A 14,666-nucleotide genomic window follows, 5' to 3' on the forward strand; every position below is an offset into this window, starting at 1 on the left:
ATGGTGGTACTAGAGTCCACAATTATTTCAAAATAAGACATCCAATAGAAAATGAGCTGGGGCGGGGGGTGGGGCTGGAGGGATAGCTCAGCGGTTAAGAGCACTGACTGCTCTTCCAGAGGACCAGGGTCTAATTCCCAGCACCCACATGGCAGCTCACAACTGTCTGTAACTCCAGTTCCAGGGGACTCTCACACAGACTTACATGCAGGCAAGACACCAATGCATATAAAATAAAAATAAATAAATTATTTTTTTTAAAAAAAGAAAATGAGCCAGGGGACTTGGGGGTGTAGCTTAGTTGGGAGAGTGCTTGCCTATATGCATGAAGCCTTGTGTCTAATCCCCAACACTGTATAAATCAGCATGATCTTACATACCTGCGATCGCAGTACTCGGGAGGTAAAGACAAGAGAATCAGAAGTTCAAGGTTATCCTGGACTACTGTGAGTTCAAAGTCAAGGCCACCCTAAACTATCTGAAACTCTGTATCAAAAATAAATAGACAAAGAGTTGGAACATTGGCTCAACAGTTAAGAGTACTTTCTGTACAATCATAAGTACTAGAGTCTGGATCCCAACATGAATGTAACAAATTGGGCATCTCATATATGCCTGTAACCTCAGCTCCACAGTGACAGAGACAGGATAGCTGAGTAGACAGGATAGATGGCTTCCTGTCTAGAGGAGAAATGGGAGGAGCCTTGGGTTTAGGGAGAGACCTTGCCTCAAAGGAATAGGTGGAAAGTGACAGAGGAGGAATCTGACACCATCTCTGCCCCCATACCTGCACACACACGCATATTTACATCAATCAGTCCATTTAAAAGGTAAGAAGAGGTAAATAAATTATAAAGTGAGGAAGGGAGAGGAGGATCTTTCTCCTCCTTTTTAGACAGGTCTCCTCATGTAACTTTGGCTGGCCAAATTAGGGTCAGGACCTGGGGTAATATATACCCAGCAGGGACCACAGGAGCATGTGGCCACAGCCAACGTCACCATATGTTCCCAGATACACCTTTCTTCTCAATCTCCTGTCTCCTGATGATGTTGTCATTGGCCAAATCCAACTAGAAGCCAGAAAACAGGAGTGGTCAAGCAAGGTAAGGTGGGACCTTCGGAGGTCTACTTCAGGTAGCACACAGCAGAAGAAGGCTGGGGTGTGGGTGTGGACCATGGGGAGGTAGCAGGCAGGGGACGAGGGGGAAGGGAGACCACAATACTGAGAGAGAGTGGCCCTTGCTTAGAGGAACAAACACCATGTCCCCTCAGCCTTTGGACCCCTGTGAATCATTTCCCCAGCCCTTCCTTCTGTGAGGATTGACATTAGTGAGCAATGTCACTGTGGAGAATTTATTAGGAAAAGTTAGTGCTGCCGGCCACCAGGCTGGCTTCTCCACTCTTGAGTCAGTGTCCACAGTTTGCCTGTACCTCCATGGCAGCCCAGGTCTTCATGGTCACAAGCTGTTGACGGTCCTATCCTTTTAGGATCTACCACATTTTCTCCCTGGCCATTGTTATGGAAAAGGAGAACATGAGTCTTCCAACCCCTATTCAGCTTCAGAAGCCATTCCTCTGAAATTGGGACACACACCCCCTCAAAAAAAAAAAAAAAAAAAAAAAAGAAGAAGAAGAAGAAGAAGAAGAAGAAGAAGACGACGACGAAGAAGAAGGAAAAGAAGCCAGGCGGTGGTGGCACATGCCTTCAATCCCAGCACTCGGGAGGCAGAGCCAGAACTCTGTGAGTTCGAGGCCAGCCTGGGCTACCAAGTTCCAGGAAAGGCACAAAGCTACACAGCAAAACTCTGTCTTGAAAAACAAAAACAAAAACAAAAACAAAAACAAAAACAAAAACAAAAACAAAAACAAAAAAAAGAAAGAAAGAAATTGGGATCCATCAACCTGCCAGTCCAAGGAATGTCTAGGCTGTGACTGTTCTTTCTAGCTGCAGGAAAAGCCTGAACTGGCCAGTAGAAGACGTGCCAGTCAGATGAGGCCAAGAGTGTGTTCACTCTAGAGAATTGTTAAAATGCTTAACACGTGTGTGTGGGTTTGGTTCCAAGCACGGAATAAACCAGGCATGGGAGTGTACACTCATAATCACACCACCAAAGAGGCGAAGGTCAAGGCTATCCTTGACTGCTTTAGGGAATCCTAGACTAGCCTGGGCTACATGAAATTCTGTCAGAGAAAAGAAATAAGAAAGAGAAAGGGAGAGAGAGAGAGAGAGAGAGAGAGAGAGAGAGAAGAGATAGTAAATGAATATATTTTACCTGCACCATCACAAAATAAGATCTGGAAAAAACACCACAACTATACCTCTTATATGGGCTAACATCAGAAAGTCAGAACAAGAGTGCCAATGGAGGATGAGCTAGTACAGCCCTGCACATGGCTGATGGGAAGCAGAACCGATCAGCATCTTTAGAAAATAGTCAGGCAACCTCACAGCGGGCACCTGCCTCTCACTCATGACCAGGCATTCCTACCCCCTAGGTATTTGCCAAGACTCCTCAGGGAATGTGCCTACAAAACTCTGTAGAATCACAGCCTGGGAAGAGCTCTATAGCCCGAGAAATGCACTGGAGCGCTGTCCTGAGTTCCTGAGTGGGAACTGTGTCTTCAGTCATTCCTAAGGGCCTCTTCCACAGCGGCTACATTTTCACCTCGCCAGAAAGCCCCAAGAGCTGGAGGAGTCCAAGGTCAGAGCTTCCAGCCTGCCTACTTGATGCTCCTGCCTTCAAGAGGCAGGGGACTGGAGGCCAAACTCTGGAACCCAGAGATCCTGAAGCTTCTAGGTGTTGGAGGTGTGGCATGCACAGAAGGAGTGTGCAAGCCCCTCCAGACCCCTCCCAGCCCTTGTAGTGATCAGCTCTTTTCCTAGCTATCCATCCACATCCATCTTCGTTTGTTTGTGATTCGAGTCAGGGTCTTGTTATATAGTTCAGGTTAGCCTTGAACTCATCACCTTACTGCCAAGTACTAGGATGCCAGTTTCAGCCAGGTCTCTTGTACAAATAGGCAAGTGTAAGTAAGAGAATCTCCCTGAGTTCTGTAAGCTGTCCTAGCAAATTAGCCAATGGGGCAGGGCAGAGGAAGGATGACTTGTAGCTGGTCAGTTAGAGCTCAGAAGAAAGTGACAGGACTTCCGGTTAGCAGCTAAAGTAGAACAGTCTCGTGGGACTGACCCCTCCAGCTGCAACCTCTGACACTGTATCCTGGTAGATAGTGTGTATTTGCTTCCTGTTGCTATGATAAAAACAGAAAGCCACCTGGAGCAGGAAAGAGTTTATTTCAATTTACAGTTTATAGTCCATCATGGGTGGAAATCAGGGCAGGAACTTCAGGTAGGAACCTGGGGGCACGATCTGATGCTGAGGCCATGGAAGAGTGTTGCCCTCTGGCCTGCTCCTCTGGTCTTGCTCAGTTTGCTGTCCGGGATCCCTGACTGGGGATGGCACTGCCCACAGTGGGGCGGGCCCTGCTACATCAGTCATCTATCAAGAAAATGCCCCAGAGGCTTGTTTAAAGGCCCACGTCTTTGAAGTTCCCATTTCTCAGATGACTCAGCTTGAGTCAAGTTGACAAAAATGTAACCGGGACACAGTGTCAACTGAGTTCAGTTGGGGGATCCTCGAATCTGTTCAGAAGTGGAGATCTGCCCTTTTGACACAGAAGTTGACACAGAACTGCCCAGCTGGACACAGAAGCTAGGACAGCCGACGAGGTAGAAAGCAGCAGCGTGTTTTTACCCTGGACATCCCTGAACAGGAGAGAGGATGGCACTGGCCTGCTGTGCCGTGGCGACTATTCTACAGCGCAATAGGACTGACCTTTGGCATGCATACTCACGCAAGAGGCTGTGTTTTCTGAGAAAGTGCCCGTTTCGTCCAAGAAGCAGAGCCCAAGTTCTGGGGAGGGGGGCAAGCATTGGTAAAACAGATGTAATGTAGAAATGCTGAAATGAGGCATTCCTTCCTCCAGCCTCAACCCTTGGCTCCCTCTGGATGCTTCTGGTCTCCCCTCTTCCAATCACTAACATCTCTACCCGGGCTTAATCTCAGAGCAATGGAATGAATGTCTCCTGCGATACCCTGTCCCTGAACAGACTGGGAACTCTGCTGCGGGAGAAGCAGCCAAGCTCCTTGACCATTGTCTTAAGGTTTCTATTCATCCCCTGGTAGATGGGCAGTGTACAACTAGTGGATTCCATGGGTCTCATTGCCACATGCATTTTCCCATCATGAGTTGGAAAAGATGTGTGGGTTACCATGACAACATATAGGGCATCTAAAAATCTTCAGATGGTGGTGCTGGCAGAAGCTGTATAAGTAGGGAGAGTGAGGATGCCAGCTGCCTTCATGAAGGAACGGTGCAGTCACAATCAGCCTGTCCTGGGTGGTGAGCTAGCCTCTCCCCATGTAGAGGATGCAACATCAGTCGTAAACATGGTTTTGCACCTTCTTTTTATTTTTCTTCCTGGATCCCCCCACCCCAAAGTCTCACTATGCAGCCCTGGCTGGAACTCACTGTATGTAGACCAGGCTGGCCTCACATTCACAGAGACCCACCTGTCTCTGTTTCCTAAGTGCTGGCATTAAAGGTGTGTGCCACTACACCAGACTTTTTTTTAACAACACACAGTACATTCTGGAGACTGTACATCTTGGGGCTTGCTGTGTTCTGAAGCTCCTGCTGATGTCGTGGAGAGGACCTGTAGCAATCTGAGAACGTAGCAGCGATGCCTCTGTAAACCTTAGTGAAAGGGTCACGCCTGGAAAGATCCGGCTGACAGAGAACAGCCACAGGACAAAACTGTGTTCTCATGAGGCTGACTACCAGCTTCCGAGATCTTTCCTGCAGTGGGTGCCCCCATGGAAACTGACATAGCATCCAGGTGCTTCCGTAGGACGTCTCTGTTCACAAGCCATCCCCACCTCTTGCTCTCTGCAGCCATCTGGCGTCAAAGTTCCTGACCATCATGGCAAACTGCTGCCCACTACTCATCAGCGTAGAGCCACACCCCAAGCCCTCTTGTCTCTAAAGCAAACTATCACAGTTGTAGATTCGTCACAGCAGTTTCGGGGAGACTTTCCCTGTGAGCATGCAGTTCCATCCAGTGATTGTCCACTGTGAAACTGTTGAGTTTCCTCCTCCGCTGAGTGGGAACTCTCCAAGAAGCCTGGCTGTGAGTTGAGGAAGAGGTAGGCATCGTCAGAGTCGTAACCTCTGTCCCAGGAGATTTCTCTGTGCCTTTTCAACTCTCTGGCATTTATTCTCCCTGGCACAGCTGCTTTCACCAACACCGTGAAAACTGTGCCCATCCCACTCTATGGTTCAGAGGACCAGATAGGCCATTGGTGCTTGTCAAGCAGTCCTGCCCTGCTGGTACGTGTAACCCCCCCAAACCCTTCACTCTTATGGGGCCTGGGCTCAGATTTCCCCACTGATTAGCCTTTCCAAGGCTCCACTTTCCCTTCCCCCAAACAAACTACCCTATTATCCTCTTGAATGCTGATTTGTTTGTAAAAATTCTGTTTTGTTTTGTTTTTTCCAAGACAGCGTTTCTCTGTGTAGTTTTGGAGCCTGTCCTGGAACTCACTCTGTAGACCAGGCTGGCCTCGAACTCACAGAGATCCGCCTGCCTCTGCCTCCCGAGTGCTGGGATTAAAGACATGCGTCACCACCACCTGTTTGCTTTTATTTAAAATCTTCATGGGTATGGTGGCACCAGTCTATAGTCTTAGTAACTCTGGAGGCTGAGGCAGGAGGATTGTTTGAGCCCAGGAGTCTGAGGCCATTGGGAACAATATAATGAGATTTTCTCTTAAATTTTTTTTTTTTTTTTTATGTGGAGCTGAGGATCAAACCCAGGGCCTTGTGCTTGCTAGGCAAGCGCTCTACCACTGAGCTAAATCCCCAACCCCTTAAAATTTTTTAAATTAGTTAATTTAATTATTGCTACAGAGTCTCACCATGAATCCCTGGTTGACTGAGAACTTGCTATGTAGACCAGACTGGCCTTGAACTCACAGAGATCAGAGTGTGCTGGGATTAGGGGTATATGCCACCATATCTGGTCTTTTTTATTTATGTATTTTCATTTTTGACTTGCCTTTTATTTTTGCATGCCCGTGTCTCCTCTCTTCAGGCTGCTGTTAAGATCTCTTTGACTTTGCCTCTTGGCTGTATGTTACAGAGCAACAGGGTGTGGCTTCCACTGTATTTATTCTACTTAGAGGTCATGTAGGACTTGTATCTCTCTGTGGCTTAATATCTTTCTTTGATTTAAAAGTTCTCTCCCAGGGCGGGGGTGGGGTAGGGGGTGCATGCCTTTAATCCCAGCACCTGAGAGGCAGAGGTAGGCAGATTTCTGTGAGTTTGAGGCTAGCCTGATCTACAGAGCAAGATCCAGGATGGGCTCCAAAACTAAACAGAGAAACCCTGACTCAAAAAAACAAAAAAGCCAGGTGGTGGTGGCGACACACGCCTATAATCCCAGCACTTGGGAAGCAGAGGCAGGTGGATCTCTGTGAATTCTAGGCCAGCCTGGTCTACAGAGCTAGTCCAGGACAGGCTCCAAAGCTACAGAGAAACCCTGTCTTGAAAAACCAAAAAAAGAAAAGAAAAAAAAAAAAAACACCAAAAAAAAAAAGTTATCTCCCACTCTTTCTGTGAGTGTGTAAAGATGTGTGTGTGTGTGCATACTCAGGTGCATGTGTGTAGATGTTAGAGATCAACTTTGGCTATCTTTCTCAATCATCACTACCTTGGTTTTTGAAAACAGAGTCTCTCGCTGAACCCAGGCTCAGTGACTGGATAGACTTGCTGGCCAGTGGGCTCCAGGGACCTCCTGTCTGTTCCCCAGCACTTACGGGGGTCCCCGATGCATTCCTCTCGAGCCAGCTTGTATGTGGGCACCGGCATCCAACCTCAGGACCTCATGCTTGCATGGCGGGCACTTAACCAACGGAGCTGTCCTCTACCCGGTCCCATGCTTTGAAGATCCTTGGCCACTCTCTCTTTATGTATCACCCCTTCATTGTCCTTCTGCTCTGTCAGGGACACCAACACCATGAGACCAGACTTGCGAGGGCTCCATCCATCTCTCCAGCCCTTTTCTGCGTTTTATTCATTTATTTATTTATTGCATATGTGTGAATACATGCATGTGCTTACACGGTCATGTGGAGGTCAGGCGACAACTTTCAGGAGCTGATTCTCTGCGCTGTGATACTAGGGATGGAGCTCAGGACACCAGCCTTGCATTAGGGAGGGCTTCACATCTGCTCAGCCATCTCGACACCCATCTCTTTTTCTTCCTTCCTTTTTTTTTTTTTTTTTTTTTTGGTTTTTCAAAACAGTGTTTCTCTGTGTAGCTTTAGTGCCTGTCCAGGATCTGACCTTGAACTCACAGAGATCCACCTGCCTCTGCCTCCCGAGTGCTGGGATTAAAGGCGTGCGCCACCACTGCCCAACTTCAACACCCATCTTCTCTGCATCTTTGGAGTGACTGTTTCATACCTACCTACTGTTGGTGAACAAATTCTCTTATTTGCTCCTCTAGTCCACTATGCATCTCTCTTTCTAGAGTCTATCTCAGTTATTATATTTCTCAGTTTATTAGTTGATTTAATTCACTTTTTGGTGTGTCTAGTATTTTTTTCCTAACAGCTTTATTGAGAGATAATTGACATACACCAAATTGCAAATACTTACATATAATTCGATGACTTTTACCATCATCATAATCAAGAGAGTGGATGTCTCCATCACCCTCAGAAGCCTCCCTGTGTCTTTTGGTGATCCATCTATTTCCAGGCAACCACTGGAGTGTCATTATAGTAATCTGAATGTTCTAGAAGTCAAATCCCCTAGTATCACTCTTCATCTTTCTTCTCTCTGTCGACACTGTTTGGGAAGTTAGCCTGTAGCTGTGTGTATCAACAGCTTCTTCTTGCGGATCAGTGTCGTGTATTTGCCTTTTGATGGAAATCAGAGTTACTTGCAGTTTAGAACTATTTTAAAAGAGTGGCTGTGATATCTTCGTACAGGTCTATTTGTAGAGCTATATCTTCATGTCTCTTATACCAATGCTTCGATGAGAAACGGGTGGGTCACATCGTAGATACACCCTATCGTTTGAACCCGAAATGTTCTCAGACGTCTCATGTGGTAAAGGCTCCATTGCCAGGTGATGGGCTTTGGGGATGTGATTGAATCATGACTCTGGCCTCATCAGGGGGGTAGGGTAAGCCATTTATGACTTTGTAGTGAAGGGGGCTGTTGGAAGGTAGGGCAGAGTTGGAGGAAGTAGGCCACTGGGGAATATGACTTGGAAGGGTGTATCTTGTCCCTGATCCCTTCCTCTCTATCTCTGTTTCCTGGCTGTCATGCTGTCATGAAGTGAGCAATTTTCCTCCACCACACCCCTCCCCCGTGATGCCTCACCTCACTACAGGCGTGAGAGCAACAGAGGCTCTGACCATGACTAAGTCTCTGAAACTGTGACCAGAAGGCGCTTCTCCTCCTTTAAGTCATCCAGGCAGGTGTTCTGTCCTGGCGCTGCCAGTGGCTCTTGGAGTACGTATTTCCTCTCCTCATAAACGACCAAGCTGCTGTCCAATGTCATCCTTTTAATGGCCATGTGGGAGGGTCCCCTTCGCACTGCGTCTCTGCCAACACTTGTAATCAACCTTATCTTAGTTCTTTCTCCAAGTGCATGGTGACAACCTGCTTGAATTTCATTTTCTTTTTTTTCTTTTTCTTTTCTTTTCTTTTCTTTCTTTCTTTCTTTCTTTTTTTTTTTTTAGTGACTGGAAACACTGAGCATCTTTTTGTAGTTATCTGGACAGGTATTTATTCAGATGTTCCCTCCTCCCCCCTTTTAGAATGTGTCTGGTGGCTTCTAGGCACCGTGTTTGAAAAAGAGGCTGTGGGTGATGCTATGTCCTAGTATTACAGTGGCAGACAGATGGAATGTGACCAGGTTATCCTGGTGGCGTTAAGGGTGGGCTTCAGGCTTTGGGCAAGCTGCCTGCTTTCCTGTATGTACTTATCCTGCATCACAGCCTCTCAGCATCCTTAGCTGGAAGCCAGTGCTAGTCAAATTTTCTTTTTCTTTCCTTTCTTTTTAAAAAATCATTGTGTGTGTGTGTGTGTGTGTGTGTGTGCTTGCACAGCCATGATGCCTTTGTGGAAGGCAACTTGTGAGATTCAGGTTCCTGGGCATGATGGCAAGTGCCCTGCCACACTGTCTCCCCAGCGGAGCTATCTTTTAGTCACTGTGACGGTATACTTGAGAAAACAGTGGGTTTATTTCGGCTGGTGGATTCAGGTGTCCTCCGTGGTCCCTTAGTCTCTTCACTTTGGTCTTAATGGGAGGCAGGTCACCGCAGTGGTGGGCAAAGCAGCTCACCTGAAGGTGCACAGGAAGGGGAAAGACAGAAGACCCGCCTCCGTTCTCCTCTCTCCCACTTTATTCCACTTATGTCCCCAACGTATGGGATGACATAAGTGACACCTGCATTCACGGCAGGGGTTCTCCTTCATGAACCCTCCCTGGAAACGCTCTGACCCAGAAGACTGTCTCACTCATCTCCTGGGTGATTCTCTTTCCAGTCAGGCCAAAGGGCAAAATCAACCACCACAAAGCTGAGGGGGGTTCACATCCTCTTTGCCCTGATCTCTCACACCTTAAGACTGCTGAAATGAACCAGGCGGTGGTGGCACATACCTCTAATCCCAGCACTCTGGAGGCAGAGGCAGGCGGAGTTCCAGGACAGCCTGGTCTACACAGAGAAACCCTGTCTCGAAACAGAACAATACTGAAATGGCTGCCTTCAAGCCACTAAACGCAGCTCTCTGAAACTGTGAGTCAAATGACTCTTTTTCTCTTTTAAGTTCTTCATGGCAGGTAATTCGTCACGTTTGGTTTCTTTTTCCTTTTCCCAAGAGGTCGGGGAGACTGAGGCCAGGGAGTACCATCTTGGGTGGGGGACAAGCTGGAACCTTCTCCCAGCCCCAGAATCCCAAGGATATCACTCTCATGAAACTCTACGTGGCTCCTGGAAATCTGTGGAGACTCCGGCCTCTAAACTGCAGAGACCTCGTCCCACCAGAGCATCTCTGGCTCCGGCAGATAGAGAGCATGCGCTGAGGTGAGTCCTGCTCTTACCTGGGGGTAGCCTCCCTCTGCGATCAGAAAGGTGACCGAAGGGAGGGAGGGAGGGAGGGACAGGTACGCTGCTGGAAGAATGGAGACTGAGGGACTTAACCACCCCCCACCCTAGCCCCCACTCCCCGCAGCCTAGAGCAATCCTTCCCCGGCTAGGACCCTCATGGGAGCTTCTGATTCTGGACCGGCTTGCATGGCTTCTCAGAATGCCTTGCCCGGACTCGTGCGCCCCCTAGTGGCCCCTGTGGGAGAAAGAAACCGTGCTCCCCCAGTGTTGTCTTGAGAAAAGACATCATCTCTGCCCTGCTCTGTCTCACAGCTGAGACTGCTAGATGGTGGGACAGGCCTTTAATCCCAGCACTCAGGAGACATCTCTTGGGAGTGATTAGTTGCCCTGGGATGGACCCTGTGTCTATATTTATTTATTTATTTTAAATTTTAACTTCTTTTTCCAGGGCTAGGGATAGAACCTAGGGCCTCACACATGCTAAGTAAGTGGCCTATTGCCCAACCAATACTTTTAGCCCTTAAAAAATTATTGATTATGCATGAAGAGACGAGTCAGTTGGTAAAGTGCTTTACAGATAAGCATGAGGAGCTGAGTCTGCATCCCACATCAAAAGCTACTTGTAATCCCAGCACCAGGGAGGCAGAGACCAAAGGCCCCTGGGACTTGCTGGTCAGTTGGTCTAGCCTAATCAGCTAGTTCCAAATTTAATGGCAGATGTTGTCTTATAAAATAAGGTAGAAATCAATTGAGGAAGAAACCTAATGTCAGCCTCTGGCCTCCATGCACATGTACACACTTTTCTCCAGAAGATAAAGAATCCTAGGGGCTAGGGAGATGGCTCAGGTTTAGAGCACTGGCTGCTCTTCCAGAGGACCCGGGTTCAATTCCCAGTGCCTACATGGCAGCTCACAGCTGTCTGTAATTCCAGTTCCAGGGGATCTGACACCTTCACACCAATGCGCATAACATAAAGTTAAAAGAATCATTATTTTATCTATCTATCTATCTATCTATCTATCTAAATATCTATCTATCTAAATATCTATCTATCTAGATATCTATCTGTCTGTCTGTCTATCTTAAAGACTTATTTATTTATTTAGTATACAGTATTCTGCCTGCATGTGTTCCTGCAGGCCACAAGAGGGAACCAGATCTCATTACAAGTGGTGAGCCACCATGTGGTTGCTGGGAATTGAACTCAGGACCTCTGGAAGAGCAGTCAGTGCTCTTAACCACTGAGCCATCTCTCCAGCCTTTATATATATATATATAAATAAATATATATATATATATATATATATATATATATATATATATATATATATATATATATATTTTGAGACAGGGGTCTCTCTATATAGTTCTGGTTGGACTAGAACTTGTTATGTGAATCAGACTGACCCCAAAATCTGAGAGATCCACTTGCCTCTACCGCCTGGGAGCCAGGATTAAAGACTTACATCACCACACTTAGCCCTTCTTTTTATAATATATGTATAGTCAGGGCTGGGGATGTAGCCCAGTGTTTTCCCAGCATGCACAAAGCTCTGGGTTTGATCCCTCAGCACCACATAAACCAGGCATGGTGGTGTATGCTTACAAATACAGCACTCCAAAGTAGGACCACCAGAAGTTCAAGGTTATCCTCCACTTTATAAATTCAGGTAAGTTTAAGGCCAGCCTGGAAACAGGAGACCCTGCCTCAAAACAAATGTATCTATGTTACCATCCTAATCTGGCTTTTTAAAAACCATGCCATTTTCTTAATTTCATCAAGTATGCAATGTTTAAATAGCAAGTCACCTTAATAATGTCTTTTGATCTGTTTTATTTGTTATTCATTTATTTTGAGACACATACCATCCCTGGTTGGCTTCTAACTCTATTTGGAGCTGAGGCTGACCTTGAACTTCTGATCCTCCCATCTCTACTACCCTAGTGCTGGGGTCTCAGGCATTTGCTAGCACATGTGGCTTAGGCAGTTCTAGAGCTGGGATCCAGGGCCTCAAGCACAAGCACACTAACAAAGCACTCTGCCCACTGAGCTGCAGCCGCCTTCTTAAAATGCTTTTTATCCTATTTGTTTTCAGGTAGTCTCACTCTGTAGCTCAAGCTGTCCTTGAACTTGAGTCAGTTCTCCACCTGAGCCTCCATGTGCTGGAATCACAGGCATGAGCCACCATACTCGGGTCATAAATGTCTTTTGCAGGTAGACAGGGAGGCTGCAGACAGGGCAGGGCACCAGCAGGCTAGACCAAGCAGATGGAGGCCAGCAGCCCCCTGGGAAGCCACAGTCCCCACAGCAGGATACCAGCCTGGAAGTGTAGTGGATAGCCATCCCAGCATTGGCCTGGAAGTTCCAACCCCCATTGAGGCTTCAGTAATGATCACGCCCACAAGGCGGGGCAGAGGAGGGAGCGGAAGACCAAGGATCAGGAGGAGGTCGCTCTCTTGGTTTGGGGACGCTGGACCCTGGAGGTAGACCGAGCAGAGTTCTCCAGAGAACACTGCCCTGGACTGCGCTATACCTTTGCCAGACCTTGCAACCTACCCCTTCATTTGTAAGTTATCCCACAAAATAAACCTCCCTTTTAACTACGTGGAGTGGCCTAAATAATTTCACCAATATGGAAGTAGAGGCAAAGCCCTTGAAAGTGTGCATTGTGGGCTCAGGGACCTGGGGATCAGTTGTTTCAAAAATCATCGGGAGCAATGTGAAGAACATGAAGAAGTTTGCATCCACGGTCAAGATGTGGGTATTCGAAGAAATGGTCAATGGGAGGAAGCTGACAGACATCATTACTAGTGACCACGAAAATGTAAAGTACCTGCCTGGACACAGGCTACCAGAGGATGTAGTGGCCACCCCGAGTCTCGGCCAGGCTGTGCAAGATGCAGACCTGCTGGTATTTGTGTCCCCACACCAGTTCATTCAAACCATCTGTGATGAGATTGCTGATATAGTCCCAGAGAAGGCCCTGGGCCTCAGCTTGATCAAGGGCACAGACGAGGGCCCCGAGGGCCTGAGGCTTACCTCTGATGTCATCCGAGAGAAGGTGGACATAGAAGTCAGCGTGCTGATGGGGGCCAACATAGCCAGAGAGGTGGCCGAAGAGCCGTTCTGTGAGACCACCATTGGCAGCCAGGTGCTGAAGAATGGCCTTCTCTTCAAAGAGCTGCTGCAGACCCCCAAATTCCAAGTCACTGTGGTGGGAGACTCAGACACAGTGGAGCTGTGTGGGGCTCTAAAGAACGTTGTCGCCCTGGGGGTCGGCTTCTGCGACAGTTCTGTGATGAGTTCTGTCATCTTCCTGGGCCTCATGGAAATGATCGAGTTTGCCAGGACGTTTGGCAAGGGCCAGCTGTCTATAGCCACTTTTCTGGAGAGCTGTGGGGTAGCTGATCTTGTCGGTACCTGTTACGGGGGACGGAACCACAAGGTAGCTTCAGCCTTTGCCAGGACCAGAAAGACTTGAGGAATTGGAGGAGATGCTGAACGGACAAAAGCTGCAGGGACCACATACCTCTGCCCAGGTGTACCACATCCTCAAGCACAAGGGGCTGCTGGACAACTTTCCACTGTTCACAGTCGTGGATCAGATATGCTATGAGGGTAGACCAGTTGCAGAGATGCTTTCATGTTTGCAGAAGCACCCAGAATACAGGCGAAGGGAGCGGGGCACTGGCGCGCTTCTACCTTGACCACCTCAGGATCACGTGGAAACCAGGAAGTAACAGTGAGATGTTGGCCTGGCTTTCTTCCATCTTGGACACATATGAATTATTGTGGCCTCATTTCTGGGTCATGAGAGATAGCTCATCAGCTGATATACTGGGTAACAACTACACATACATGATGAATGTGAAAAAAAAAAAAAAAACAAAGCAAAAAAAAGTATAGTTTGGTAGATTGAATCAGGATTCCAATAAGGTTCAGATCTGTTTACCTTGTGTCTCTGTGTGGGCATGTGTGTCCATGTAAGTGAAGAAGCATATGGGTCTTTGTGGGTGAGATATGTGTTTACATACATGTATAAGAGTGTGTGTGGGGGCCGGGCAGTGGTGGTGCCCTGTCTTGAAAGCCCCCCCCCAAAAAAGTGTGTGTGTGTGTGTGTGTGTGTGTGTGTGTGTGTGTTATGTGTGCATGTGTGTGAAGAAACTGGGTCATTTGGACACATGAATTTTATAGCTTCATTTCTGGGTCATGAGAGACAGCTCATTGGTTGATGTATTTATTGGGTACCAACTGCACATACACAATGAATATGAACAATGGTCCCCATGCCTTACTGGCTGCTCCACTCCAGCAGTGATAGCTTCTCCATGGAGACGGACATTCTCCTGACTGACTCTTGTGTGAGGTCAAGAGCATCGATACTCAGCAATGGAGGCATTCCTCCAGTGTTTGATTTTGTTGGGTGGTGGGTCGGTTAGCTGTCAATTTGACACAGACTAGAGTCACCTGGGAAGAGGAGC

General features: G+C 47.6%; 1 protein-coding gene across 1 annotated transcript; it reads left to right on the forward strand.

Annotated features, from left to right (window-relative positions):
* The first annotated feature begins 12,817 nt into the window (after positions 1-12,817).
* LOC118579490 (glycerol-3-phosphate dehydrogenase 1-like protein) lies at positions 12,818-13,892 on the forward strand. Its single transcript, XM_036180776.1, is given in 2 exon segments — positions 12,818-13,662; positions 13,664-13,892. Coding segments are annotated over 2 exon segments (1,074 nt in total).
* Positions 13,893-14,666: the final 774 nt, after the last annotated feature.

Source organism: Onychomys torridus, chromosome 3, assembly GCF_903995425.1.
Source record: "Onychomys torridus chromosome 3, mOncTor1.1, whole genome shotgun sequence".
NCBI lineage: Eukaryota > Metazoa > Chordata > Mammalia > Rodentia > Cricetidae > Onychomys > Onychomys torridus.